The sequence below is a fragment of the Phyllopteryx taeniolatus genome, chromosome 7, assembly GCF_024500385.1.
Source record: "Phyllopteryx taeniolatus isolate TA_2022b chromosome 7, UOR_Ptae_1.2, whole genome shotgun sequence".
Lineage (NCBI taxonomy): Eukaryota > Metazoa > Chordata > Actinopteri > Syngnathiformes > Syngnathidae > Phyllopteryx > Phyllopteryx taeniolatus.
In genome coordinates, this window is record NC_084508.1 from 5,585,634 (window position 1) to 5,613,306 (window position 27,673).

The 27,673-nt window shown below is 39.8% G+C and overlaps 1 protein-coding gene across 4 annotated transcripts; it reads right to left on the reverse strand.

The window, feature by feature from the left end:
* Positions 1–592: 592 nt before the first annotated feature.
* bcl6aa (BCL6A transcription repressor a) lies at positions 593–23,099 on the reverse strand. 4 transcript variants are annotated; one of them, XM_061780155.1, is made up of 10 exons: positions 22,893–23,099; positions 14,507–14,590; positions 10,882–11,050; positions 9,840–10,061; positions 8,587–9,534; positions 6,999–7,177; positions 5,979–6,146; positions 4,362–4,492; positions 3,560–3,697; positions 593–3,451 (listed from the first exon to the last, which is right to left on the reverse strand). In XM_061780155.1, the coding sequence occupies exons 1-10, from the start codon at positions 22,918–22,920 to the stop codon at positions 3,308–3,310; spliced, it is 2,211 nt and encodes a 736-aa protein (XP_061636139.1). In that variant the 5' UTR covers positions 22,921–23,099; the 3' UTR covers positions 593–3,307. The 4 variants fall into 4 exon arrangements, with proteins under 4 accessions (XP_061636139.1, XP_061636138.1, XP_061636141.1 ...); XM_061780154.1 differs by having other exon boundaries at positions 10,882–11,053; XM_061780157.1 differs by lacking the exons at positions 14,507–14,590; positions 22,893–23,099 and adding an exon at positions 12,436–12,768.
* Between the last annotated feature and the right edge of the window lie 4,574 nt (positions 23,100–27,673).

The following is a 27,673-nucleotide window of genomic DNA, read 5'->3' on the forward strand; positions in this document are numbered from 1 at the left end:
CACCTGTAATAAAAAAAAAAAAAAATCAGAAACTGAAAATTGGTCAAGGAAAAAAAAAAGTGAATATTTCAAGAATAAAGTAATTGACTTAAGTGATATTTCTTTTGGAGAAAAAAAGTCAATTTTATGAAAATAAAATCATTTTTTGTAACAAGTCAAATGTTTTTAATAGAAAGTCAATCTGGAACTCCAAAAAAAATAAAGCTTTTTGGGGGAGAAAGGGAAATTTTTTAGTAAAATTACCAGAATAAAAAATGTAAATTTGTGAGAGAAGAATAAAGTTGTATTTCTTTAATAAATGTTTTTTTTTTGTTTTTAATTTATTTTATAAAAAGTGCACACGAGAGCTGCAAACTTACAAGAATAAAGTTTTGAGTGATTTAAGAAAAAAATGCAATTTAATGATAAAATTAAGTTTTAAGAAAAAAGATGTATTGTATTTTTTAAAGATAAAAAATGTAATCAATAAGCATAGTTAAAATAAGATTTTTTCCCCTCATATTCCAACTTGTATTAATTTGCCATAATACATTTTTCTAAAAAAACAACAACCTTGTTCTAAGTAAATACAAAAACTGTGTCCCCTCATTAATACATACAAATCAAATACCTTTATTTTACATTCATACATCAAAGGACATTGTACAATAGTTTTTTCAATTCCATTAGAAAATCCAAATCCAAAAAGATTTACAGTGGTGCATTTTCCACGTTTTTTAAGGTTGATGACAAAGCATTGAAAAACATACACACACATTCATACAAACATACACACACACAGGGAAAGGATTGGGGGCTTGTACCTTAATAGAGCTGAATTGCGTTGCCGTGGAGAAAAGGCACATTGAATCCAGTGTATATGTACAAAGTGACAATTACACAACTGTACGTGGGGAGCGATAACAATGACCAAAAACTGTAAACCTTCACTTATGAAAAACAAACTCCAACAACAACAAAAAAAGAAGAAAAACACCTATACATCCATCCATCCATTGTCTGTACCGCTTTATCCACACAACATCAAAGACGATTGGCTCCGCCCGCAGAGAACAATCCCACAAATATGTATAAATACACAATAATATGTCACAATATATTTATAATCGTACCCCTCAAGTGAGTGGCTCATGCATAAGCAGTTGTTGGACAAAATTTCAAATTTTTTTTTCTTTTACTCCTTTCACAGCAGTGTTTAAAAATGTAAAGACAACTCCAATTATTTTTAAAATATATTTAACCACTGGTCAGTCAATGTTTCCAGAAAAGTAAGTTATCTGATATAAAATACTGTATTATCTTTTTTTAATCTCCTCCTTAAAAATCCTCTCCCTTTTTTTTTTATTTTTAAATTTTTTTTTTTTACATTCCATCCTTTGACAAAATAGAGCCTTATACGTGTACTTTCAAAGCTTAGAAACACACATACTTATTATATAGATCTGTACGTATATAAAGTGACTCTACGTTCACATGTAGTGGAAACCCGTTTTTTTAAAAAAAAAATTTACGCTTGTTAGCGTAACATCGCCATTTTGATTTGTCCGAACACAGTGTGGCACTAGCGTCTTGAATGATTGTTGTACACATCAAAAGGGGTTGGGGAGCAAGATGGCCGCTGTCCATACAGTTTTTGGCCCATGTGGACATCTTGAGTACTGCTGCTGACATTTCAAATTTGAACATGATCCAAATAGATCTGTAGAGCTGTATGCCAAGCACCCCCAAAAAAAAAAAAAAAAAAAAACATTGGATGTCAGATTGACATGTAAGAAAGTTATCATTTTTGGCTTGTGTTGAGATCTAGAGTACTGCTGCTACAGTTTAAAATTAAGCGTTTTGAATAAAACTGACCTGTATTCTGTGCACACACACACACAAACCCCCCCCCCCCCCAAAAAAACAGGCATTTTTATTTGTTTGGTGAACACGGTCACAGTGTGCCTCTTTTAAAAGACATTGACTCAATGAGAAATATGTAGTAACTTCAAACTTAAGGAAAATTATAATATTTTTAGCTTCTAGCATGTAAACTTTATTTGCAAGCTGAATGTGAGCAGTGTTCTGTGCACAAATGTTGGAAGGACCGACATGAGCAAAAGTTAGAATTTTTGGTCCATGTGGCAATAGACTACTACTAGTAGTGTATACAATTTTAACGCAATATGATTAAAGCTGCGACCTCTGTTCTGTGCAGTAAAATATATCGGAGAACGCTATTTTGGATCAAGATGGCCACCATCGATACCATTTTCGGCTCATATCGAGATCACAAGTGTAGCTACTAGCGTGGAAAATTTGTGATGTGAACTGAATCAAACTGCGACCTGTCTTAACTGCACAGCAGAAAAAAAAAGAAAAAAAGTCGGATGGCATTTTGACTTGTCCGAGAAACAGTGTGGCACACTTTCGAATGACATTTTGACTGAACGTGAAATTTGTTGTCACTTCGCCCAAAGTGAAGAAAGCGATAGCATTTTTGGCTTATTTTGAGATCGAGTACTGCTACTAACTTGTAAAATGTTAACACGATCTGAATAAAACCGCTACCCGTGTTGATGAGGAAATGTTAACTTTGCATGGCGGGCTGACACAAAAAAAGAAAACATAAAATTTTTGGTCCATTTAGAGTGCTAACGTAAACTTTTTGAAAGAGGTCAGAAAAATACACCGGAAAACGACATATTGATTAGCGGGGCGCTAGCTGGCCACTGTTGACGCCATTTTTGGCTCATGTCGAGACCTCCAGAATTGCTACTGATGTGTAAAATTTGAACGTGATCCAAATAAAACTGCTTCCTGTGTTCACTGCACACACACACAAAAAAAAAAAAAAAAAAAAAAAAAAAAAAAATCGGAAAGCGAAAGTTGTCCTAACTTTATCAAAATGAAAGTGATACCATTTTTGGCCTGTGTGGAGATGGAGATCTCAAGTACTGCTACTAAAAGTGCAAAATTTGAAGAGGATATCGGATGACATTTTGATTTGTCCGGCGAACGCAGTGGGGCACGCTTTTGAATGACATCGACTCACTGTGAAATTTGACATAACTTCATCACAACTGAAGAAATCGATACCGCTTTTGGCCCATGAGGAGATCTTAAGTAGTGCTACCAATGCGTCAAATTTGAATGCGATCCAAATAAAGCCAAGACGTGTTTTGCACACAAAAAAAACAAAACAACGGAAAACGGCAATTTTGATGGGTCCAGTGAACACAGTGTGCCACTAGCGTTTTTGGATGATTGTACACAAGCTTTGTGGGGGGGAGTGGGGATCGAGCTGCCCACCGTGGCGTTGTCCATTTCAACAAGCCTTGGTGAGGTCCGTGGGCATGGTGTCGGTGGAAACACGGTACTGGATTTTGGTGTTGGTGATGGCGCCGTGCTTCTGCCGCAGGTGCAGACGGAGCTGACTCTTGTGGCGGAAGTGCAAGTTGCATTTCTCACACTGCAGGGGCGGGGCAACAAGTATCATCACAAGCTTAGTATCTCAGAGAAAAGTATAATCTACTTTACTCGCTACTCACAAAAAGTTCGGACTGCAATGGCGACTTACGTGGTAGGGCTTCTCGCCCGTGTGTATGCGCAGGTGGCTCTTAAGGGTCTGCAGGTGGCGGAAGCGCGTCCCGCAGATCTCGCAGGGGTACGGCTTCTCGCCCGTGTGGATCAGCACGTGGGCTCGCAGGTGGGCGACCTGCCGGGATAACAAACATAGCAAGTTAGCCGCGAAGAAAACCGCAGACAAACTATGGACGCTTGCTTCAAACTGAGAGTGGCCAACTTCCTGTTCAATTTCGGGCATGGATTCTTGAGACGTTTTTTGTGCGTCCTGTTACGATGGACACGCCCACCGAATTTTGTTTGGATTAGTCAAACTGGTTTCAGGGGATAATTATTTCTTACTTTCCAGGGGACGCTACCGAGTGAGTTGACGCCTTGACAAGACGGTTATTCATAAGGTCGGAAGATGCAATGGAACCTCTGCGATTTTGTTCAGAGTCACAGTCGGGTTTCAAGCATGTGTTACAATTGGGCTTTCTAGCCACAGTTAGGGTTTCGAGTCATGGTTTCAAATCAGGGTTTTAAACCAAGGTTATGGTTTCAAGGTTCATGGTAAGGTTTCAAGTAAGGATTAAGGTTCAAGTTAGGGTTTCAAATTAAGATTTCAAGACAGTGTTGGCGTTTCAAGCCAAGGCTGGAGTTGAAAATTACAGGGTTTAGGTTCCAAATTAGGGTTACCAGTTTCAAATTATAGTTGATACAATTTTCCCCTATAAACATGTTCTTGCAAAAAAAATGTCTTAATCGAAGTACTTGAGTAAGGAGGAATAAATAAAAATACAAAAAAAGAATCTGACCTGTACGAAGCGAGCGCCGCATGTCTCACATTTGTATGGCTTCTCTCCTGAGTGGATGCGAGTGTGAGTCTTGAGGTTGGCTGGTCGGTTGAACTGAGCACCACAGATGTTGCAGCGATACGGCTTCTCGCCTGGAAACAACAACAACAACAGGCGGTGAGTTTAAAAACAACAAAAAGTCAGCTGCCGTGTTCCCCATAATTCCCCTATCACTGGATAGTTTTTTTTATTGCGGTGAAACGATTAATTGATTCATCAACAACGATTTTTGATAAATTGTTTCGCGATCTTAACTCAAAATTTTTCAAATCCTTGGAATTTTAGCCTCTCAACTGTAAATACTAATAATTATATTTATACTAATGAAACAGAATGATTGTCAGCCTTTTTGCCAATTTTTGACATGTGACGGACAAAACCCAGAACGGAATCTTCATTCATTAGTTTGTGCATTTTCTGCACTGTCAATTTGAAATGTAGTTTATAAAAAGATATTGTAACAACAATAAACCACAATGTAAAGAATTAAACAGTTTGATTAATTCATTGCGGCTCCTTGTGTGTATGACTTGGCCACCGGGGGGTAGTGCAATACGGTCATGCAGGCACAAATTTATTAAGCTGCAATAATTGTTATTTTTTGAAGAGGATAAAGAATATATGCCTGCGAGTATTGCTACATTGTCTGTCTACATGTGTTGATGCACGTTGTGTTCAAATATCCGTTGTTAAAAGGGTTATAACACCACGCCTATCGATGCCATTTGTTAGCCCGTCTATGCCGTTTTGCATTATGAGTTAGCATGAAGGAAGGCAAAGTTATGTCGTTTTAAATGCACAATGCGTATGTTTGTTTTAGTTGAGTTCACTGCCACCGTACAGCGCTAGAATCTCCAATTTTTACTCGCAAGTCCCAAAAAAAACAATTGTTTTTAAATCAGCTGAATGAAGGCTTGTATTTCTAAAAACTTGAAAGTCGGGTGGCTCTTATCTCAAGGGACCACGGCACAAGTATTGTTGAATTTATATTAAGAAGGGATTTGGTGAAAAACAATGGTTGTAATAGCTGTTAAAAGTTCAGATTTTGTTACAGAATTGCCGCCAAAAGGAAAAGAACAAATCGATTTCGCGAGAAACATGAAGTAGACGCACACAATTTGCTGCAGTGGGCCACATAAAATGATCTAGCGGGCTGGATTTTGCCCCCGGGTTTTGAGTTTTGCACCTGTGACATAGGGGCGAGCTAACCTATTCTTTCAAACACATTCGAACAGCACCACAAAATGGCAAACTCGCTATAGTGATTTCAAACAGGCCTATAGAAGCTGGTATCACCGCCATCCTTACATGAACTTGTCTCGCGCCGAAAATCAAACCATTCTCTGTTTTTATGCTGGGGCCAAAGCCATGTCTAATAGAAAAATATTACTTTGGCGCCATCTAGTAGCATCTATAGGCAATTACAAACCTTTTTTTGGGGGGGGGGGGGAGTCATTTATTCGCTGATTTTTGCTACTCAGTGCAGGGCTCGGTCCCCATCTCGCGCAAATAGCGAGGCTCCACTGTATAAAGTGGGTAAGGAGCGATCGCGAAGGGAAGGATTGGGCATTGGCGCACCGGTGTGGACGGTCTTGTGGCTGGCGAGGTTGCCCTTGTAGCGGAAAGCAGCCTGGCATCGGTCGCACTTGTAGGGCTTGTCGCTGTGGACTTGCAGCGCGTGCTGCTTCAGAGCTTCCTCCTCGGCAAACCTGGAGTCACACTCGTTGCAGAAGAAGGTGCCGTTTTCTGTTTGCGAGGATAAACCAGAAGTTAGGAACCGCGGGATTGGTGGATTGGATCCGAGCCCCACCCTTCTCCTCCCCCAAAAATAAATTAAATTCAAATCGAAAACAATAAAATAAATAAATACATTTTTAAAAATCGGCAACTTGGCGATAAAATGATAAAATCTCGAGTTGATTTCATATTTCTTGCAGTGCACCCATTTATCGCGGGAGTTCCGTTCCAGACTCGCCAGCGAAAGGTGAAAATCTGCAATATTTTACCTTTCCCACAAGCTTTAAACATCAAAACACACTGTAAATGTATTTAAACATACAGTGTAGAGAAAATAACTAATAATGGAATGCAAAAAATAAAAACTCTTTGCAGGTATTTTTCAGGTAACCTATCCTCCATTATTCACAGCAACACAGACCTATTCAATGTTTTGGCATCTATTGGTATGCAGGCAATTCCAACCATTTTTGGGTGGTTGTCAATGACAAGCTGATTTTTTTTTGCACGGCGATACGCGGCGGGGCTCGCTCCCTAGCCGCCTCAAATAGCGGGGCCGTTCGCTGTAGTCGCGGTTTTTGAAAAATAGTTGCGAGAATGGTCGGAAATGTCGGTAATTTGGCAGGGCTGACTTTCTTAAACTAGCGCCTCTCTTTTCGCAGCATTGTCGTTAGTGTGAGCGGAGCAAGAATGGGCTTTGAACTACAGAAGCCGACCCCCCCCCCCCCCGCCCCGCAAAGAAATGTAAAAATTAAAAAAGATTTTTAAAAAAATAAAATAAAATCATCCTGAATGATAAACACGAATTAATAATAATAAAAAAAACAAACAACAAAACAAATCGAAATCGCTCAGACCTACCGCAACTGGAGTCGGAGTACTCAGAGTGCATCTCGACCATGTCCTCGCCCAGCCGCGATCGGGAGGGGCAGACCTCGGAGTGCTGCGGGGACTGGGCGCCGCACGACGAGCAGTTGAGGCGGTTCAGGTACCGCGACGGGTGCTGGCCCTCAGCGTTCCTCAGGGACCCATCCAGTGCACTTTGGAGGAAACGCACAGATATCAGTGTAAAACAATCAAACATTCACATTTCTTCACGAGTTTAACATAACCAGGAACGCCCAGACTTTCCGGTCTATCGGGGATCTTTTCCAGTTTTCCCAAATGTGCCCTACTTCTTAAAAATGTCCAAAAAGGCACCAGGAACTTCAATCTGACGTTTTTTTCTATTTATTTAGTAGACCTTTTCATAATGTTAGTAAATAATAGGGGCTAGGGTACAAATGAAGAAAAAAAGTTGACAAGATCCGGGTGGCAAAAACCGAGTGACTATTGCTGACCTGAACTGAAACGGTGTCAAAAACTTGTCTGCGCTTGCACTGCCAGATAGTCCCCAAAAAGGTTTCCTTCATAAAGTTTATAAAAAAAAAAACAGTCCAGCGGAACCTGTGGGCGAGGAGGATAAATCGGGTGGAGGTTGTAAATAGTTGGACAGAGAAGATTGCGAGACTGCGCAGTGGTGAAGTAGTCGCTTTTAAAAAGGGACAGACCTGATAAGGACGACATTTCCGGATAAGAATGTAGAAAACGCTCGGGTTGTCTGAGTAATTTGGCAAAACAAAATGGCGAGCAAACATCGGCAATACAGCGCACGATCCATTCCGGCGTCAAAAGAGCACGTCTCTGCTTTGAATCCGAGCGACAAACAAAACAAAACGAAAAAAAAATCACTTAATTAGCCGCTTCCTCAATGATCTTGTTACCCGTCTGAATTTCCATAGTGTCTTTATTTATTTAATCAACTTATCTGTTAAAATGTAAATTAAGGCTGGTTCATCTTTTCAACATTCAAACTGTAGCGGGAGAGAAGAAGGCTAAACTACTCATTCGAGCCATTTACCCTGTTTTGCGAGCGCTCTGGCAAATGATATAAAAGAGTTTGTTTACTGGTGGTGCTTGGTCTATTGCCACCCGGACATACGTGTGACGACACGGTGGAAGGGTCTAGACCGCTTCTCCCGTTCAGAGTCAATCGCAGGGCTCATGTAGACACAGACAAGCGTTCGCCACCGTCAATGAGTGGGACCTGAATACACGCTGGCTGGTTAAAGTACAAAGTAAAGAATCTGGATTGGGAGGATTAACAGGGTAGTAAAGACACGTCCAGAATCCATTAAAGTACAATCTCTTGTTGTTCAAAACCAAGAAGAGTCCCGTTGCCTCAGTTCACCGTGACCTGGATAACTGAGGGAAGCAAGTGTTTTCCCGCAATCATAAACCAAAAAGTGTACTGTAGCCTCGATTTAACTTTTTTTTTTTTTAAACCGTCTAAAACTTCCAAATTCTCCTACTTGCCAACTTTTTAGACCGTAATGGTTTTAAGTACAAATCAAAGATTGTCAGTATTAGCGAGTCCAAGACCATCATCAACTCTGGAGCTTTTCCTCACCTGCTGATGATGTTGTTGAGTCGGCTGGTCTGCGGCACGGGATGATCCTCGACGCTCTTCCTTGTGCTTTGCGCCTCCAGGTTGTCCGAGTCCCCGGGGTGGAGGTACGGCTGCAGGCCCACGCGCTGAGGCGAGCACAGGCCGGGGTCCCGCAGGCCAGCCTCGTCCTCCCTGGCGCTCTGGTTGAGCACAATGAATTTGTACTTCTTCCAGTTACGAGCTTTGGGGTCCTGCGTTCCCGCCGTCGCCTGCTGCGCGCCGGAGGCGGCCTGCGAGAGTCCGGCGTTCTTGCTACTGCTAGACTCGGTTGGGGAGTTGGGCTGGCAGTCCGACTTGAGGGGGCTCTGCGGGCTGCTCATGAGGCTCTTGCGGCCGGCGGAGGAGATCCCAAGCGGGTAGTGGTGATGGATCAGCTCCTCCTCGGCCGGCGGGACGTGCTCTTTGTCTTTGTGGTGGTCCAGGGTCAACACGGGATACACCCGCTTCCTCCCACCGAGGCCAAGCGGTAGCCCGAGCCCCTCGTGGCTTTCCTTTTTCACCTCGTCCTCTCGCCCCAACTCCCTGGGGGCGAAGTTTGCGGCGTGCAGGACGCCGGAGGAGCCCATCGTTCGGGCGTATTCGGCCCTGCTGACCGCGACTGCGTCGTGGGGGTGCTTGTGGTGGATCCCGCTCCGCGACAGGTCGCCGAACGCGTTCTTGGCATCTGTCAGCTTGCAGAGAGGGAAGGGGAACCCCGGCATGGGGAACTGCCCGTAGAGATGGTAGTTGCCAGGGGTGCTGACGCCATTCAGCATGCCGGAGCTGTAAGTTGGCCGCGCGTCCCTGAAGGGCGCCACACGGCTGTGCAACACGTCCACTACATCGTGGGGCCGGTATGCGTGGACGTCTTGGGGCAGAACTAGCGGACTCACCAGGAACTCGTCTCTGGGAAGCTTACCAGTCGGATCACTGCGGGAGAAGAGACGGCATGAACGACCAAAACAGAGAAGGTGCAGTAATCTCCCGGCAGCTTCTGTGCGCCTTCTGAAATGCCACAAGGTGGTGCCAAGTCAATGACTGGAAATGATATGTTTTTCACTGTGGGTAACTGACAATCTGAAAATGCCAGCTCCATGCAGAAAGGCCCGAAAAAGTCTGGTGCGAAGAGTTTCATTAACCCCATTAGACCCTTAGAATCGTCATCACCAACCGAACCAGAGACCCTTGTCTGGAACCGAACCAGAGACCCTTGTCACGGTAATGTTTTCACCAACCTGGACTTGATGAAGCGGTGGCAAGTGTCCACCACATGGTCCATCTGCAGATAGACGGCGGTGTTCATGATGGCCACGATCAGACTCTCCCTGAGCGCCAGTCGGGATGTGTACATGAACTCCAGCAGGATGGCGAAGCCCTCCGGGTCCACCTTGGGGTCCAGGCTGATGGCGTTGAGGTTGCACTTGTGCGAGTCGGTGAAGATGGTGTAGAAGAGCCCGCTGCGTAGATGCAAAGACAAAAAGATAAGAACCATCCTTTTCCGACACCACCCATTCTCTTTACGTGGCGTTTCAGCTTTTGCCTTCTGGCTCCAGGTACCGATTGCCTTCTAGGTGCTCCATCTTTTCCAAATGCAGGTAAGGGGAGAACTTATGGCACTCACTTGTTGAATGACCATTTTACTCATTATATGCACGCATTTTCAAGGTTTTCATCTCCCATTAGCCTTCGGAGCTACCGTTGGAGTTCTCCCTGCCTCCGATTGCCATTATTGTATTGTATTCCTACCCTGATGTCCACTGGTAATGACATACAGCAGAATTACTCCTTCAAGGCGAAGTCTCATAGAACTGGGCCGAGAAGTCCTTAGAAGAAACTATTTCTCTCGGAGACTTTGGAAAGAAGAGCTTCAGGAAACAATGAACATATTTGCATAACAGGCACACTGAAATTCCTGAAAGTCAAGACATACAAAACCAAAGCTCCAGAAAGAAGAAACGGCTGAAGCCTTGAATCTGATTAGCTCGCTTGGCAAGTGGAAAATAAAAAGACAGTTCGATGCTTCACTGTACTTTGTCCTGATCTTGGAAATGATATCGTGTTCATTTGTTTTTCATCGTCACTGTGTTAGAAGACTGGACGCAGTCGCAAAATAAAGTGAAGCCCCCCATCTGAAAACATTTCACCTGTTCAATTGAGCTGAGGGACAGCTACACACTTTTCTGCATGTACTGTACTGTTTTTGTTGTAGAAACAATTGCCCTTTGGGGACTCATGAAGAAAAACAAAGTGAAATAAGGACCGGGAGCGAATATGCACCTGCAAGCCATGAGGACGGTCTTGTGCGCCCGAAACTGCTGCCTGCTGACCAGGATGGTAACGTCGGTGAGGATGTCCCGGCTGCGGAGGCGGTTCAGGTTGAGCAGGACGTCGCTGGCGTGACGCGTAAACTGGATGCAGCTGTCGGCCAAGCAAGACATCCTGCAGACTTCTGGGGAAAGGGGTTTTTAAAATTTGCTTTAGTTCTGAGTGCTTCTTGATAAAACTGCATTTTGGAAGCTCCCTAAGCAGTTCACTTTGAGTTCCACAAGAGGGCGCCATTTCGCCGACTAAAACGCCGGCTTGGGACATTTAAATTTTGACAACCTTTTTTTTTTTTTTTTTTTTTTTTTTTTCCCTCCCTCCTGAACCGCAGTTTTGAGGGAAACGCGGTTGGACAAGAAGAGGACAACAAATTATTTAAATGAATTACAATAAGGTGTGGGGGGGAGTGCACAGCCGAGAACGAAAAAAAACGTGCGTGATAGAATTATGCAATAAATCAACTTGTTTTTATTTAATCTTAAAAAGACAGAAATTTGTATTTTTGGGACCATAACGACACATTTTTAAACATGCACATTTATAAAACTAACGTAAGTTGCATCTGATTCATAAATGTAACTTTTAGAAACACGTTATACAGTTGTAACCATGCACAAGAGCTTATATTTAAATCATTTAATAACGTGAATACCTAATTTAACAGTTTTTAAAAATAAGAGGCATGCTCAAGAGAAGTTTTGTCACGGGTTAAACGTGGACCACATTTTTTTTTTTCGTGCACTTTTCCACACTTTATTTACTGCACTTTACTAATTTACTGTACTTTACATTTAATTTACTGGACTTTCTGCACTATTTTTTTTCCACCATGCATGCAGAGCTGAAGATTTTTAACTAAGCTATATAATTAACAAAAAAGCATGCAACGCGCGCACACCCCACTTTGCACACTTTGCGCAAATGCAAAGAGACAAGTTGACAACAACCGCGGAAACGCACGCACAACACAACACCCATTATGTACATTTACGCAACAATGTCACGTAAATTGCGCGCATCGCAACATTAAATCAAAGCAAATACATCAGTTATGTCACACACACACACATACAAAAAAAAACAAAAAACATCCCGGGTCAAAGTTGGTGGTGTGTGACAACCGGGAGCACCGGGAGGGGAACTGCCTCTGCCCCTCGCTGCAGCCGTCTAACGCGCGCCTCATCTCGGCTACAGATGCCGCGGAGGACCGGGGGTGGTGGTGGAGGGTTAGGATAAAGGGAGAAGCGAAGTAGAATGGGGAGGTGCTGTAAAGACTGTTATGGCTTCTCGGTTGTCTTGACAGCCGGAGAGCCGCCGCCGCCGCCGCCGCCGCCGTCGCCGCCGCACGAGTACGCACATACACACACACAAATTAAATTCCAAAAACGGTGACATTAGCGACACAACAAGTTGCTCGCCAAATAATTACAAGTGAAAGATGAGAGGCGGAGGGGAGGGATAACATTTAAAAAAATAATAATTCAAAAAATGACATTTTTCAAAAATCACCTGGTAGCGCTTTCCTAGAAACTTCTTGCATCACCACTTCTAAGAAGCCCAGTTCTAAGAATCAGACCAGCTCAATTCTCGGAATTTGAGCCCGGGACCGTACCAATCGTCTCCGGCCAGGGGGGGAGAAGCCGCTCATCGCTCTCAGGCTTCCACCCCACGTTCCCTAACTCTTCCCTTCTACGTTCCCACCCCAAATCCGTTCCGACATCTCCCTAAAACACCAACTTGACATCCAAACTAGTTTAAATCGACTATTTTGGGCTAAAAGAACCAACGCGAGAACAGCGCGTTCGCCCGGACTCCCCCCCGCGAGGTTGGTGGAGTCCAACGTGTGCTGACGTCACAGGCCACTGAGCCCCGCCCCCTCCGCGGAGCTCCTGAGAAGTGTTTCGACGTCGTCACGAAAAGGAGCGAGAGAGTCCACTTAAGGAGCCTCAACGTCGCCATCAACGAGGGGGGGGGGGAGGGTTTGTGGACGGCACATTTTCAGCTTTCTATTTTATTTTTATTCGCTATACGATGGTCGGTTAGTGGCGGAAGTGTTTGGTTTCAACCTCGATTGCATGTTTTGGTCCTCGACTCGAGATGATTGAAAGTGGCGTACTTGTTGCATGTACGTGAACGTGTCATCGGTAGCAAAAAGCATGGCAGCATAGCGGGAACTTGATTTGAGACGCGTTTGTTAAATCAGGAAAAAAGAAAAAGTGTGTGGTTTTTATTTTAAATTTTTTTAGTAAGCCTAAATGTGACTTAAAACATGCGTAAAAGTGATTAAAATAAAAGTAAAATTTTTCAGTATTAAATATTTCGAAATTCTTTATGTATTATTAGGAAATATGACTTCTTTTATTTCTGTATTTACAACAATTTATATTGAGAGTCATGTTTAATATTTTTCCTAACTTTAATGATCTCTTCCTGTGGCTTCTTATTCTTATCACAGTTTTTTTTAATGTATTGTAACATCGTTTATCATTATTTGTATTATTTTATTTGATTTATTTGTGTACTACATGGCGTTTAATATTTTAACTGATAGTTTTTCTATTTGTAATTGTTATCATGATTTTACTTTGTCTTGTATAAGCGGTACAGAAAATGCCTGGATGGATGATTCATTGCTTTTATTCTGTTCATATTTTTGTATATTTAAAAAAAAACGTTATCTGAATTTTAAAATACAATTTGGTATTTTACATTTTTCCTATTTTATTTTGCATATTATATATATATTTTTTATTATTTAGCATATTTTGCCCATGTATTGGTTTTATTTTTTAAGTATTTTGTTATATTTAGAGGTTTCACGTTCAAGTTTTTCTTGTATTTGGATTTTAAAAAAATTATATTGATATTTTTGTATGTATTAGTTTTCATGATATGAGTTGCTTTCCTCGTATTTTGTCCAATACTGTATATGGTCTCATAGTTTATAATATAATTGCCTATATTATTTTGAATTTTATTATAATTATTTATGTTCAATTTTTTTCAATTTTACATTGAGCTTCATTTTGTTTCATTCTTAAAGTTTTTTTCTGCCTTTTATATATATATATATATATATATATATATATATATAGTATATTTAAATGTATACTTTATATACTCTTATATTTTATAGTGAAATTGTTTTTAATTGTATTTATTATTTTATAGTGTTCATTTGTATGAATTGTATTTTATTTTAAAAAATTACATTTATCTGCTTTGTTAAAGAAAATCTCATTTAAATGTTACGTAGTTCTTCTTTCTTATTGTCTACATTTTTCTCTCTCATTTTTATTGATGTAAACTCAAACATTGAATTTGCTTGTAGGCGGCCAAAATGACAGGCGGTGACAAGCACATCTAATGGAGGACACGGTGCGCTGTTTCTCATACAATAAATGCATTTATTCGCAAAAACAAACCCCCCCCCCCCCCAAAAAAAAACAACAACAAAAAAACCATTTGAACTTGTTTGGAGTTGAAAAGTAGAAGACGAGTATGCGCCAGACCGTCAGGGGCCAAGACGTTGAGTGACAGTAATGGCCGCCGTGTAGAAAGTGGCCGTTGACTCACTTACCGTGGAAAGTTTGCCTGTGGTGATTCCAAAGCAGGGATTCCACGTCCTTGTCGGCTCCCTGGCACACAAGTGAAACTTTCTGCACTGAGAAGCCACAAAAACACCACAACATGATGTTACTTCGATTCAAAAATACATCGCTTTGTGCCGTAATACACACCAACAAGCAGTTATATATTTGCATGACACGTTTGAGCCACTGACGCTAGAGTTGGCCAACTCTATTTTGATATTTTGCATTCGAGTGATTTCAAAGTTTAATGGCAGCAATACATTCAGGGTGTGTATAGTGTATTTTGGTGATTTATATATATTTATAATGATTACGTCTTTTGGATACTTGTTTTTACAGAAATGTGGTTTTCCTCTGGCATTTTTTATGTGTAAAAAGGTCTATATTAATACAATTTGATCGATTGATGGATTGGATCATATTGGTTGAATCCCAGTCGGTATCATCGAGATTGCCTCAAAGAAAAGAAACCAACTGGGAATCGAATTGGGGGGGGGGGGGGGGAGAAAGTGCAAACATCTTGTCAAATCTATCAATATTTCATGAAAGATGATCAATAACATTCACATATGGTGTAGCCTGGTATCTTGGGTGCGACCATCTTGGAAAGGGGAGTTGGCCCCCGTGTTGCACTGACGAGTCAGGAAAAGTGCTGATTGCAATAATGGACTGGCCCCCCTCGTATTTTAAAATGTTATTTATTATTTTTAGAATATTATTGTGGTTATTAAAAAAGATATATTCATTGTATTTTTATTTTAAATATTTTGATATTGAGAAGAAACTAAAAAAATGTACAGATATTTGGCATCAGTGTTGTTGTTTGCACTGTGCGGCTGAGCTGTTTCTAATATTTTGACCATATGTGAGGGTCAAAATATGACACTCTGCCTTGTTTCTTGGCATTTTAAGCATTTGTTATTGGTTTTAATTGTCATTTATACTTAGATTCAAATGTTAACATTTAATTATTTATTTTGGGCCTCCCCTCACGTTTTTTCTTGACTTTCTTAAATGTTAATATTATAATTTTGGGATTTTTATATTTTTATTACATTTTCAATGTTTATGATTTATTTAATATATATATATATATATATATATATATTTAAATATTTTACATTGTTTTTACATTATTCTTATTTTAAATAGAATTGTTATATTTAGATTTTTTAAATATTTGTACTTTTAAAACATTTCTACATTGTTTTTTTCACATTTCTTTTATTTTTAAGATATCATTTTTATATTTAGATATTTTGTTTATGTATCTTCAGTGTTATTTTATTTAAAACATATTTGCACATTAAAATTTTTTTGCATTTATTATTTTTTAAATGTTTTGTAATTTATTATTTTTTTTCACATTTTTTTTAATTTATAAGATATATTTTTTATATTTAGATATTTTGTTTGTCATGTATCCTCAGTGTTATTTTATTTAAAACATTTGCACATTTACATTGTTTTTTTGGTTCAATTTTTTGTTATTTTTAAGATATCATTTTTATATTTAGATATTTTGTTTGTTATGTATCCTCAGTGTTATTTTATTTAAAGCATATTTACACATTTACATTTTTTTTGCATTTATTATTTTGAAAACATTTTTATTTCTTTATTTTATTATTATTTTTTTTTTTTTATTTTTTTTTTTAGATTTGGTCATTTGTATTTTAAAATCTAACTTCAGACTTTGACCTTGATATATATTTAAATGTAGTCCTTATATTGATGATTTTATGAAATGAATGAAAATATAAAGACTTTTTTTTTTTTTAAATTGATTTCAGTATGAAACATTTCTTGACTTTATATCAATATCAATTTGAGTTGCTTTGACCAGACGAAAATCTCCCGATCGATCGACGCCAAACGGAGGCGAGTCGCCCTCCGCCGCTCATTAAGCATCCGCGTGACGTGACCCAAAAGAACGCCGCCTGCAGTTTCCCTTTGTGTTTAACCCTTTTGTGCCGTAATGCGTCTGACATTGCCCCCACCCAACCCCACCCCCCCTTGAGCAACGCCGTAGCATCCGCCCATCTGCATCCGCCATTATGAAAAAAAAAAAAAAAAGACTGCAGGTGTAAACAAACCATGAGCGAGTCGGGTAAAAAAAAAAAAAAAAAAAAAATCGAATAATTAAGTGCAAACAAAGAGCAGCGTCAACTTTATTTCCATCCACTCGGGGGATGTTGGAGGCGCTGCTCTCCCAGCATGCTGATGCATAATGCACCCGCAAGTGCGGCGCCACATGCGGGATAGGAGGACTCCTTCTGCACCGCTTCCCCGCCAAAATTCATAAAAAAAAGACTTTCAAGGGACCACCATTGCCACCATTTTTGTATGATTTTTTTTTTGTTTGTTGTTGTTGTTGCTGGAAACTGATCCCAAAAAAAAGAACAAAACAAACTGCCTCAGAAAACAGGAAATACAGTATGTGGAAATGGGAAACAAGAGTTTTGTTTGTGTTTCCCATCAAAAGAAAAAAAAAGGTATCGGTGTTGTTTGCCCTCTTCTTCCTTCCTCAAAACCACTTTCAAGGGACGTTTACCGATGCCATATTCAAAACAATGAAACAAATTACCTCAGACGGTGGGGAAAACATAAAAAAATATATATTTATATTTTTGTGTTTCGGGTAAAAAAAAAAAAGGAACAATTTTGGTATCGGTGTGGTCGATTGTACTCTTTTTCTGTACCGCTGCGTAAAAATACATTCAAGGTTTGCCGCCAAACGTTTGAGCTAGCGATGGATAAAAACAATGAAACAAACTGCCTCAAAAGGCGGGAAAGCATAAAAAACTTTTTTTTTTTTTTTGTATCAGTGTTGTTGTTTGCACCCTTCTTCTTTTATGCCACTTCCTTGAAGTTCAACTTCACAACCTTTCATACAGGTGTCAACTTGCCTTTGTTACGACACTGATTCTGCACAATCAGATCATTAGATGACGTCAGTGTCTGGTGTGACGTATTAAAATATAGAACTCCTAGAGTAGGCATTTGTGCAGAGCCAGGGAAGGTGATAAAGCTTTACTCACACTAATATCAGGTTGTTGCGCATCGTTATCGTAATCGAGCTTTTGTTGACGATGAGTTCCAGTGCGGCCGTTTGGACGGACTTTCCCTGGCTTTGCGCAAACGCCTGCTGTAGGAGTTTGGCGTTTTCATCAGTAATCTGTACTTTCTACTATTCCCCTACTCACAGGTATTATTGTCCCGCCTCTGATACTACACAATCAGATAATCTGCTGTGAACATACAGTACAATAGTTGTCAGACAGCGACAACTGCTTTCGACACAACAGGACAGGAGAAGAGAAGTGTTAAACTTCACAACCATGTCCTGGTTACACGACCAACCAGATCATTAGAGGATAACAGCATCTGACGTAACATATACTGTATGATAGTTGTCGTGCTGGGACAATTGCTTTCGACGCAACAAGGCGGGATGAGCGTTATACTTCACACAGCACGTCCGGGCTTTCCCGATATGCGCTTCCACACGCGCAACTGCGCTCCAGTCTCTGTTACGGCGCCGATACTACCTCCTAAGGCCGTGTCGACTCGGTCCGCTCATTCAGCGTCACGGCGGAAAAAGTCCTGCACCACTTTTGTTTTTGCGCGGACGGCGGGTGACAAAAGCCCGAGGCCCGGAGGTTGCCTCACTTGCAAAGTGCTTCACTTTTGTCTGTGGTTTTCGCAGCAAAATTGTGCCGACTTGAGTGTTCATTGTCAGCAAAGAGTTTTTTTTTTTTTTTTTTTTTTGTTCTGCGTGGCATGATGCAACACGGTTGCAACACCCAAACACACACGGAGATGTTAGCGTCGCTAGCGCCGCAGAGACCCCTCCTCCTCCTCCTCCTTTTCTTTTCAAACTCTTTTCTCTTTTTTATTAACTTTCACTTTTTCCCCCCAAAAAAAAAGCCCTGGCAGGCCACCACAGATCATCACCATCATTGCATTAGGCTGCACTTGAACATCACTTACTATATATATTTATAAAAGTAGTTTTATATATATATATATATAGTTATGATCAGCTTTTTCTGATTTAGCTATTTATACAGGGACATGTTTGCGTAAAATTACTGCCAACATTACCCCCACATTCCAAATACGAATATGGTCATTTAGATCCAAATTAAATATGGTATAATAGCAGGGCACTAGCTCCTTAGAGTAGTCGCAATAATATTGTAAAAAGTGTAATTGTACAAAACTGCGAACTACAAATTTGAAAAAGAATAATAATAATAATAATAATAATAATAATGGAGATACATGTGGACATTGTCATGTTATTTTTATTTTTGGGGTATATTTATATTGATGATAATATCTTGTACAGTGCAATGTGGATGTACAAGTTAGAAAAATAATACAATAATAATACACAATAAAATGTGCATGCTTTTCAGTGGTCATTATGTTATGCAGTATATTTTTTACAATGATTATTTTTCAATATTTTGTATTTTTTAAATTTATGTATTTCTTAGCTTACAATGTGGACATCCTGCACATATGACAACAAAGTAATTCAAATGAAATGGCTGAATTAGTGAAACAAAGTTAGATACATGCTATGCAGTGAATGTTGTATTTATTTGTTAATTATTTATTTTGTATTTATTGTTTTATTTTCTATTTATATTGTAAAATGTGGATACACATGTAAGACATTTTACAATACAACAAAATAATAATTACAATGTTTATACATTTTACTGTAGTATGTATTACTTTACCTAGTTTCTTTTTATTATTATTGTTTCTTTATTTATTAATTATGATTGTAGTACAATTTGGATATTCAAATCGTATTGGATTGTGCAGGTGTAGCGAATATTTTTGTCATATCGCCTGTCATTGTACTTTTGCAACTTTTACCATGACTGATGACAGTTGAATGAGGATTAATTGCGAGCGAAAAGGATTTCTGTATATTTTATTTGTCAGTTTCCCCACACAGAAATTCCCCGATGCCACATGAAAGCGTTCCTATCCGCCCGCAGGCGGCCCACGTTGTTTGTTTTTGGGTTTATTTCAAAGTAGCATATGTGCAGGTATGACTCTAAATCACGTGTGTAACTCATTCACACTCACATTCATCTAAATCAATTTGATTCCTTTTTTTTTTTTTTCTTAATTACCTTGAAGAGCCAAGGTTGCAGCAGTTGAAGCAGGGGTGTGTTTTTGTTTTATTTTTGTTTTTGTTTTTGTTTTGTTTTGGCAAATGCTTGGCCCCAATTCCAATTTTCGGGAAAACAAAGCGTGTGGAATCAAGACTTTTTTTTGCGCCAGGCAGGAATGCAAACTGCAAAGTTGGAATTTTGCACACGGTGACCCTCCTCGCTCAGTTGGAACGCCACCTGCAGGATGAATCTTTGGAATTCCCAAAGTAAACAAAGCACCTCTTATTACTTAGCTCGTGGGAATCAAAGCACGCCCACTTTAACCAACCTTCCTCATATCATGGTTCAGGTATGCATTTGTGCAAACTCCAATCATTTTTCCCATGGAAAACAATATGAAAAGAAAATGCCCATGTGCTTATCTGGAATATTTTAACATTCCAAACTGTTGTTCAACTGTGATATTAGCCATATTCAAATGTAAAAACCTAAGAAAAGGCCCAAAAAAACAACTAACTAACTAATGAACAAAAACCGTGGATGACTGACGCCCATTATAATTGTAAAATAATGTAAAAAAAAACCAACAACATTTATTTATTAATTTATTTATCCCAAAAATTTATGAATATGGGGGGGGGGGGGATAAACCACCAAAATGCATTTCTGGGTTGGTTCTCCCCCCCACCCCAAAAAAGTAAACAATTCAAAAAAGTTGGAAAAAATAACACTGTATTGTAAAATGTAAAAACATAATAAAAGAGATTGTAAATAAATAAACTGGTTTCATGGAGTGTAATTACACACATATTGTAGAAGAGTAATGTGTTTGTGTGTTGACGTGTGCCAAGTGTGTAACGTCAGGAGCTCTGACTCCAGCTCCGATTGGCCATTTTATACGTGGGTAACGTCTGCCCCATGCTCCTTGCAAGTGCATTCATTTCGTCTTTGTGTTTGGCTGCTTGTCCCGCTCTGTAAACGGCTGAACGCGCTTCAGTGAGTGTGGCTCTTTTTTTTTTTTTTTTTTTTCCACTTCACTCAAGCGGTGACACATCTGACTCACTCATACTGTAAACCAAATTTTAGCTAGCAAAAAAAAAAAAAATATATGTAATGGTTTATCACTCCCAAAGTCGTAAACTGAGGTAGCACTATGCGCAAAAATGTTGCAGCCCGTGTGATTGTGTGTTCGTGTGCCTTCATTAGCATAACAGTGTGTTGCCCCTGCAAAAGGCATTATAGTACAGTACATTACTGTATTTCAATCCCACGCAGGCACACCATGGGGATTGACCAGGATCAACTCAATCCCTAAACCGCTCTCTGCCGACATGGAGAGGATACGTGCATATGTTCAGTTGACATATTGAATTATCTAACGCAGTCATTCTCAAAGTGAACGTGTGGTACGCGTACAAAGAGTGCTCCCTCTTGTGGCACTTTTTCTTTTTTTTTTTTTACTCTCCATATTTAAGCGCAGCGTTAACGTTCAAATTGTGCACAACGATACAGTGGCTTAAAGTTTTGTTTTTGATCCAGCATAGTACATTTCTCTTTACTATAGTTTTACATATTTGAAAATTCAGCTCAGTTGTATTTAACTTTGAAGTTCACCATATTTGCATTGAATCGGTAAGCACTGTTTGAGTTTAAAATGTGTATTTAGGCACAATTTGTAACTTTTACGTGCAATACATTTGAATTGAATCACGATTTGAGTTTTTAAACCCCCTCCCTATATTTAAGCACAGTTTTGTTGTTTTGTTAAAACTGGGCGTAATGCTACTGTACTACTCGACTGCTGTCATTTAATGTTGGCCATGATGGTGGTACTTGGAGAGATAGGTATTTTTTTCCCCCCGGTTGTACTTGGTGTAAGAGGTTTGACAAGCACTGATCGAATGGACACAAGTGAGTCTTGTTATTGAGAAATTTTGCTTGTATTCATTCACTCGCATTTGACTATCAGGCGTCAGTTGTGCAGATGCTTTGCATGATCCTTAATGCTGATTTATGGCCCTTTCATGTTCTATTTTACTGGATGATACATTGCTTTTATGACCATTATTTCGCTTGTTCAAGTTAATGCATTTCTACTGGTTGCGGCGTGGCGTTTATAAATATCCTTGGTCCAGATAATAGGTTAAGATGCCATTGCGAATACATTTTACAATTTTTTTCCCAGTTTTATACCATCATAACGATTTAGCAGAGGGCGAGCACTCAAATAGTTTGAAGCAAGACTAAACTGCATCAAAGCCATATTAGATTGATGAGAAAATTTGGTGCAAAAATGTAATAATTAGTTATAAATAACAGGAGTTAGTTAATGAGTTAAAGCTAACTGACAAAGAAATTGATAAAAAAAACAAAGAAAAAACAATCAGCTTACAAACTGACCAACTGACGAACAAACAAACTTAGTTGGTTAAGTAGTCGGTTAGTTGGTCAGTCGACCTGTTTAATAGGTCATTTGTTGGTGATTTGGATTGATTGATTGATTAGTCAGTTATTTAAAAATATTTACCAAAAAACAACTATCAACTATCAAACAAATCAATCAACCAAGCTAACAAACCAACTAACTAACCAACAAAAAAAACGGAATGCCAATTTTACCGACTCACTAACAAGCATACTGACAGACTATTCTTGGTTGGTTGGTCAGTCTGACACCCAGTCTGTTTGTATGTTTGTTGGTTGGTAAGTTAGTTAAAATGAATGAGTTAAAACTAACAAAAAATCACTCAAACAGCCAACCAATGCACCAACTGACTTGGTTAGTTAGTTAGTTAAAATTAACTAACAAATGAACAAACAAACAAACAAATCACCCAAAAAAAACCACCAACTAACCAATTAACTAGACTGGTTGACCGACTGAATGACCAATTAACAAATGAAAAAAGTTGGTGGGTTAGCTGAACAGTTGATGGGGTAGTATGTTTGTTGGTTAGTTATTTTGCTAGGAAAAAAAAAACCAACCAACCAACCAACAGGGTGTCAGAATTAGTTAGTTAGTCAGTTAGTTAGTTAGTTAGTTAGTTAGTTAGTTATTTAGTTAGTTAAATGAAATAGCAAGATTGGCAGACTGAGCCAACAGTTAACAAACAAGCTAAGTTGGTTAGTTATCTTGTCAGTTATTCTCTTTGTTTGGTTGATTGGTATGAAACCAACTAACCAGCTGCCCAACCAACCATTTTCCTGTAGAACCAGAAGGAAGGCATCTCACCTTTTTTCCTCTGGAGAGAGTGAGGCATGCTGGGAAGTGTAGTCTTCAATCTTGTACAAAATCACCTGTTGACGGAAAGAACCTTTCCTTGACTTATCTTGCCTGTAGACATAAGCGGGACAAAACTGTCTTTAAATTCTTCAGAGAGACGACAGAATGCAAAAATCCCGTAAAAAGTCAGACCTCGAGACGGTAGCGCTCACTCGCTCGGCTTTCCCGTGAAGGTTACAAGCTCTGATTTTTTTTGGGGGGGGGGGCGAGGGGGGGAGGGGCAAAAAAAGATTAAAATAATCCCACTTGTTCTACATATAATTCATTGGAAAGAAGAAGTCTCCAATCCCATTAGGACGCACACAGACTAGCTGTGCCTTTAGCATGGCGAGCGAGCGGGCGTCCAGAGATGAGGAGCCATCTGCCATAGAGACACATTGTTTGATAAACACAGCCTTTATACAACAAACATTTGAGTGCATTAATCTAGCTAAACTCAGTTCAATCTGGGGAAGCAGATATTGCTCTTTATAACTTGTCCGCAGAGAGGGGTGGGAGGGGAGGGGTATCGCCTTATTACATCACGCCAGATGTCTCTTCTGCAACCTGGAAAGGTCACACCCACGAAAACGGAATTCGAATAAAATTTGTTGCAATACGACGAATAGGCCAAATCTCGCAAAGTCCGTTAGTCCAGTCGTTACTTTGTTGGTCCAGCAGTCTATTTGTTAATTCAAAAAACAACCAACCAACCAATTAATGAATAATTGTCCGACTGACCAACCTAATAACAAATGGACTAAGTTTGGTTGGCTGGTGGGTCAGTCCATTAGCCCATTTGTTAGTTAGTTCGTTGATAACCAATGAATGATTAGTTAATTAAAAAAATGTGTTAAATCAAAAAATGTTCAATAACAAGCAGACTGGCGGACTGACCGATCACCTAACAAACGGACTAAGTTGTTAGTTACTTGGCTAGTGTCACTTTTAGCATTAGCATTCCTAGTCCACACGATGCGGTCGACACCTCATGTTGAATTGACGCCGCTGCCTGCACGGATAATCTCACCCAAAGAGAAGACGTGGACATTAGAGAGAACGTTACCATCCAGCGTGGGATAATCTGACGGATGAGTGGACTAATATGTGGCCAATCCCACTTTAAGCCAAATTAGTCCAACACATTTCCATCACGGCGGAGGGCCTAACCGAGCTGAGCCCTCGGGGGACGCTGGCGGAAAAATTCACCGTCAGATCCCTGGTCATCCCGGGATAAACATGGCGGATTAAAACCTTTTCCCATGGTTGGGACACACACATAAAAGCCAACGACAGGTCAGGAAGACTTGTTGTTTTTCCTACCTTACAGTGCTTACAGTACAAAATTGTCCAGGCTGCAACATTTATAGGGAACAACTTTGGGAAAAATTGCGGCCGTTCTCAAAATGCTGAATTCATCTGCATGTGTTTTTGACACGCCACCCATCATCCGATATCTACATTTTTCTGTCAGTGACATTTATACAAAATAGCAACGTGATTCAATCGGAAACATTCTTATTAAAATTTCCAAAGAGCCCATCGACCAATGCTCTCGACAACGGGAAGTCCAAGGAACTCAGGAAACATCTAAAGTTTTTTTTTTTTTTCCCGGTCTGGAGGCTCAGAAAGACCTTCTGAAGAGGACACAGCAACAAAAACTACGCATTGCTATCCCCCTTTTACCCCGTTTGAAGCTTACACGAATGACCTTAATCATCAGGCGGGATATTTGGCTTTTTATTGGCCGAATGCCGCAATGTCACTGGCAGGCATCAAAAAAAAAACAAAAAAAAACAAGAAACAAACGGGAGGGCAAGGTCGGTTGTCCCGACGTAATCCATATCATCCCGTTACACAGGCGGCGCGCGGCCGCTCACTAGCTCGCTAGCTAGCCCGCCATATTATTTGATGTTGATAATGATGGCGGGATTACGCTGTCATCTGATGTCGTTTCAAAGGGGCAAAAAAGGGGCATCAAGAGAAGGATTCTTTCAAAGAAGGATCAAATGGGAGATGCTCCATGTGCCGTTAGGGAGCCTGATGTGTTATTTACGCCCTCGTGGGGAAGAGTAGCAGCATGGGGTGCTTTGATACGGTGTGGTCAAACGCCGCCTGTTCAGTTAAGAAAGGTTTTATGACGGCTTCTTCTTTTTACAGCGTGGTCTCGCAAATGTGCCAAAACAGATTATCTGACAATTATATGTTAATGTCGTTCAAGATTTGCCTCAAATTTCAAAATCACTGTGGAATTTTGTGAGGGAATAGCAAAAAAAAGTATGACTAATCGACGCCTACCCCAATTTTTTTTTTTTTTTTTAATAAGTCCATACATACAGTAATGTACAGTGCTATTTTTTCAACAAAAAAAAAAAAACGTTTCAAAAAATGTTTTGGTGTTTTTGTTAGGTTGGAACGAATGAATTGCACTTCCATTCATTTCAGTAGGGGAAGCTGATTTGAGATATGACCTATTTGAGGGCAAGCACAGTCATGGAACAAATTAAACTCCTAAATCAGGCTACAACTGTAACCTGACGTTTCACAGTGGTTTTTACAAAGGTTTTGGTTTTTGAATTAACTGAGAAGTTGTGCATATATTTTTCACTCTTTGTTATACAGTATGTATTTTTCCACAAAGATTTTCCTGAATGCACAATTAATATAGTTTCAACCTGCAGAGGGAGAGCTTTCTGAGGTTTCCGGATGTGTCGGAATCTTTTCTGGCACATCAACACGAATGATTTCCAGGCAACAATTACAAAACTGAATCTCCCACAAACACGTTTAAATAACGCATTAGGTCTGGGCAGGGACCATCGGATTTACAAGCTCAAAGTTTTACAAAAATTCGAAATTTTGACATCCCTCAAATGTTTGGTGCGACTATCACAAAAATGGACAGCAAAACATAAATAAATATTATATTCCTGTGTCCACATGAGGGGGAAAAAAAACTATTTTGTGCACACAAAGTGCTACATTGTCAATCAAAATTTGATTGAATAATGAACCCGCTTAGAAATGTCATGCGATTTTGGGCGAAAATTAGGTGGTCAAATTTTGAAACATATCTGCCAGAATATCAGTTTCACAAAACGTTTGGTTGAATGACAAAATATTTTAAAAATAAAGTCCAGTGTACAACGCGTTTACGTTTTGGTCAAATTTGGGGTTTTTTGAGTTTTGTCCAACTTTTCTGAAAATTTGGAATATCCAATGCAAACGACGTTGTTCAGCATTATGGCATATTTTTCCACGTAAATGTCGCAAGAATTCCCCGCTGCGCAATTTGTGAAAGTTTCAGGTTTCCATATGTGTCTGAATGTTGTTTCACTGCACGTCAACACAACCGTTTTTGGAACAAAAATGACAAAACTGCGAGAGCTTTGAAGGTTCGTAGCATGACACTCCCACAAACACGTTTAACTAATGCGTTAGCTCCGGGTGAGGATTGTCTGATTTACATGCTCAAACACAAGAATTAGAATTCATTAGCACAATCTGGGGTCCCCATCAAGATGCCGACTTGTTTGATGAGTGGCTTTGGGACATTGCTGTTTTTTTTTTGTCGTCACTCTGGCTGCCTGCTGCCTACTTTTGTTGGCTCCTTATTTGGCGTGACTCGCCCGCTAACGTGGCTGCTGTGCTTGCAGACTAATCTGCGCTATCTACGCTCTTAATTGAGGCGGCGTATGTGCTTCCCAGACACGCTTGTTGTTCCTGCCTTCTATAAAAGGCTTGTTTTTCTCGGCCTGCCACTGTTCACAGCAAATCAACACAAAAAAACAAAACAAAAAAACCCAAAATAGAACACAACACTAGAACCATATTTCCATATTGCATGCATACAGGATATGAGTCAGAACTGACCTTTTGGTAGGCCACGCCCCCTCAAACACTGACTGGCCAATCAGGCGCAGAGGTCTGACACTTTCCTGGGGGACACGTTACAATTGTTACGTTACATATATATTTTTCCTCTAACAATTATTTTGTTCTGTTCACAAAAGCTGAAATGAACCCAGATAAATACGGGGTCTGACTATAGCTATGCGGCTCTAGATAAAGCTATGCGTCTGCCCGAATAGTCGCGTTTGAATCCCTGAAAAACAATCAACAATCACAGCTTTGCTTTTGCTCCAAGGTAAGCAATGTACTTGGTATTATCCACAACATAATGCTATGCTATTGTTAGCTCAAAATGGTAATGTTATGCTAGTTGCTATCCAGCTACTTTGGCTAGCTACGATCTCTGGATGAAGCTATGCAACTGTCCGTATAGTTAGTTTAATCAGTCAAAAATATCAACAGGCATACATTTGTCTAGTCCAAGGTAAGCCACGTATTAAAATAATGCTACACTGTTGTTAGCAAAATGCTAATGTTATGCTACCAGTTAACTCGACTAGCTAAGTGCTCCTAGTTGCCAAGATGATTTTTGGCGAGAGATTTGTCGCCAGTTCCTTACAGGGCACATACAGTATATACAAACTACTATTCACCGTCACACTTATGGACACTTTAAAGTATTCATCAGCCAGATTTGAATCCCTGATCTCAAAATTGTAAAGAAATAATTTCAAAAAAAAATAATAATAATAATAATTATTATTTCATAAACAAAACATATTAGTCTTGGGAAGTCTAAGTCAAGTCTCATTAATACTACGGTAAGTCAAAGTCAAATCGAGTCTTTCATTTCATGAAAGACTAAAATTGGGGACTTAACCCTTTCGTACGGTTTGGTC